The 3,130-nt window shown below is 34.0% G+C and overlaps 1 protein-coding gene across 3 annotated transcripts; it reads left to right on the top strand.

The window, feature by feature from the left end:
- Nucleotides 1-850: 850 nt before the first annotated feature.
- LOC129299824 (protein BFR2-like) lies at nt 851-2,487 on the top strand. 3 transcript variants are annotated; one of them, XM_054938302.1, is made up of 2 exons: nt 851-1,596; nt 2,234-2,487. In XM_054938302.1, the coding sequence occupies exon 1, from the start codon at nt 1,088-1,090 to the stop codon at nt 1,490-1,492; it is 405 nt and encodes a 134-aa protein (XP_054794277.1). In that variant the 5' UTR covers nt 851-1,087; the 3' UTR covers nt 1,493-1,596; nt 2,234-2,487. The 3 variants fall into 3 exon arrangements, with proteins under 3 accessions (XP_054794277.1, XP_054794278.1, XP_054794276.1); XM_054938303.1 differs by having other exon boundaries at nt 2,284-2,486; XM_054938301.1 differs by having other exon boundaries at nt 852-1,596; nt 2,215-2,486.
- The last annotated feature ends 643 nt before the right edge of the window (nt 2,488-3,130 follow it).

Genomic DNA, 3,130 nt, shown 5'->3' with positions numbered 1-3,130 from the left:
AGTAAGGCGTGCTGTTTTTTTTTTTTTTTTGGGAGCAAAAAAGTGAGGCGTGCGGTTAGTATTATTATCACAAAACCAAATATTTGTGAAGAATATAGGGGCCCCCACCGGCGTTATGGTGGGCCCATTTCTTATCCCATCAATTTGCTTCTTACAATTTACCGACTCTCTGCTCAATTATATGTGGGCGCATACTTGTCCAAGACATGCCCTTAACGTGTTCTCTGTATTTTGTTTTATTGGCTTTCGTCATTATTCATTACTTGAAGTTTTGGCTTATCGGACTTTTTGGCCTCTTCGAATTGGAGGCTTCAGCTGTAAAAGTGACTCATAAATTCAAGTAAAAAAAAAAAAAAACAACCCAGTGCCTATCAAACTGGTAAGGAATTGTTTTAACTTAGTAAGTGATCTTAAATTCGAGCCTTATGATAGGGCCTGCAATGCTCGATCTAAATTAGTCTAGATCTCTATTAAATTCTCTCAACTTAATGTGGGATAGGCATAAGTAATTAAGTATCATGTGCACAAGCAATAAAAAAATTTAAGTCAAAAAACTACGTAAGAATATTTCGTGGGCGCCTTATGTGTAACGACGTAAACGAAGTTCACCGGCTACTTGAAACTCCCTGGTTGAGATAAGGTTGTACTAGCTGATTCTTTTTTAATTTTTTTTTTCGGGAATAAAAAAATTCTTTTTTCCATGGTTTAAAAGTAAAGATAGATTTGATTTATTGTCACACGTCTATTCATCAGCGTGTCTAAGTTTGTCTCCGTATTTTTCCCTCAAGATAGTAAAATAACTCGTTCCGTTTGATGGGTGGGGATGGATGATCTTCTAGAAGGGTGGGTAAAAATCCGTATCGCAAATGGGCATGGCATGAGCTAATCATATGATTATCCTTCTAGAAGACGCCCACAACAATCTTGAGGCGTATCTCCTCCTTTTAACAACGGAAAGTCTCGTTTCGACACAGCTTCGTCTCTTTCGCTAAAAGCGTCCCCTTACGATGCACTTTATGTGCATACAAAATCTGCAGAACTCTGCATAATCGTTCTCGTTCCCTTTCACTTCTAAGTCTTGTGCAAGATGGGCATGAACGGCACGGTAGATGTATCTTGTTACCTGTGTTTTGAAGCCACAGGGGATTCTGAAGCCCCCAGTGACCCCATCAAGGATCCTAATATTGCTTGTCGAATTCCCATATGTGATGATGATTATGATGACGATGATGATGCTCAGTCTTGCTGCTACGATGCATCTGAGAGTCTCAGTTCTGACGAACTCTTCAATGATGAAGTGAAGAAAGAAGATGAACATGAAGATGAGTTGGAGGTTTGTGTTCATGAAGCAACACGTGAAGAAGAAGATGATGATGAAGATAGTGAGATGCAAGAACAGAAAAAGGTAAGCGTGCGTGTGGATTCAGGTGCAGAGAAGGTGGATGAGATGGAAAAGAACAGACTCTTCTGGGAAGCTTGCTTGGCATCTTAAACTCCACCCGATCATCTGACACGTGTTTGTGGCTTGTATTGTATAATTGGTTCATGGGCTCTTTCAAGAAGGCGTTTGGTGGATTGAATCTGTGGGAGTAATCGGTAAGATCCCTCAATTTTATGAAATTTTCTGAACAAATGCAACCCAACTGTATATATTTGATGGAGATAATTAATAACAGCCCTGGGCTTCTTTCATTTGGTTGATTTTTTATCAATTATATGTTAAACAGGTTTTTTACTATTTTTTATTGGCTTAGTTTATTTTTAATTATTTTTTTTCTTGTCCAGACAACTTTAGCAAAAAGAAAAAATTAAGATTAAGGATGTTTCTTTTATTTTTTTTAATTCAGATGTCTCTGATTTACTCAATCGCACCCGAAATTTATACTATCCTTCAAAAATTAAAAAAAAAAAAAAGCTATTGATATAAGGGAAAATGACACATAGATCCCATAAAAGCAACTTATTTAAAGATAAGTCTTAAAAAATTTTGAAATTACAGTTAAATTTTTTGAAATCTAAGTGTAATTTGCAATTTACGTGCAAATACAATATTATCCATGCTTGTTAGGTTACAATAACAAAGATATCCCTCTACTTAATTAAACATTATGCTCACTCTCTCCCATCCATGATTGCTCAGTTGCTATTGTTCTTCTCCTTCATTAGTCCATCTGTTCTACTTTGTTCATTGCTATTGTTCTTCTCGTTCATCAGTTCGTCCTTGTTCTGCAAGATTCGTCGCTTGCCTTCACTTTCATCACCTTCGCCTCTGTTGCTTGCAAGGTTCATCACGCACCGTTCATCTTCCTCTCATTTGAGGTTCGTGACTCCACCTTCAATAATGAGCGAACAATGTGCGATGGCAAGGGCAGAGTAATAACGGGAGAGGGAGAGATTGAGTTTTTTCCTGAAACAATTTGATTATTTTAACAAGGGTAATGTTGTCTTTCAATTGTAATTATGAATTACACTTAAGTCCCAAAAAACTTAGCTATATTTTTTAAATTGTACGAGACTTATTTTTAAATAAATTATTTCTATGAGACCTATATATAATTTTTCCTTTATATAATTGGGAGGATGACCTATAGTTCTCAAGGGGATAAATTAATTTAAATTAAGTTACAATCAATTTCAAAGTGCCAAATTTTAAAGATTTGCAAGTTTAGCTCTTAATTTTGTAACTTTGTTGTGATGAATTTTTAATTTATTTTTTAAATTTTAACATAGTTGAAGAATAAATAAATTTATTTTTCTTGTTAAAATTTAAAATACAATTTTCAAATTCATCACAACAGAATTTTAAAATTGAGAGTTGAACTTATAAATTCTTAAAGTTTGACACTTTAAAATTGATTAAAACTTAATTTAAATTAATTGATCCCCTTAGACTTATTTATTATTCTCCCTATATAATTTATGGAGATTGAGTTTATGGAAGGATCAGCCCCTTACAAAGTGATGAACTAAAATTTAAATCCTGCTTGGATTTATATTTAGTGTTTGACTTTGTTTTGAATATGATTTATTTTGATAAATTGTTTGGCCTAATAGATTATATATATATATATATATTTAAAGAAATGACTTTTTTGAGCTTAAAAGGGTTTATTTGTAATTTAAACCTCGC

The sequence above is a fragment of the Prosopis cineraria genome, unplaced genomic scaffold (genome assembly GCF_029017545.1).
Source record: "Prosopis cineraria cultivar Desert tree isolate PC_DT_omini unplaced genomic scaffold, ASM2901754v1 PC1315, whole genome shotgun sequence".
Lineage (NCBI taxonomy): Eukaryota > Viridiplantae > Streptophyta > Magnoliopsida > Fabales > Fabaceae > Prosopis > Prosopis cineraria.
The sequence above is the reverse complement of the archived record's forward strand: the minus strand, read 5'-3'. Positions and strand labels throughout refer to the sequence as shown.

Bases quoted from the DNA above. Each gene is read 5' to 3' on its own strand.
- LOC129299824 (XM_054938302.1), top strand. From the start codon at position 1,088: ATGGGCATGAACGGCACGGTAGATGTATCTTGTTACCTGTGTTTTGAA.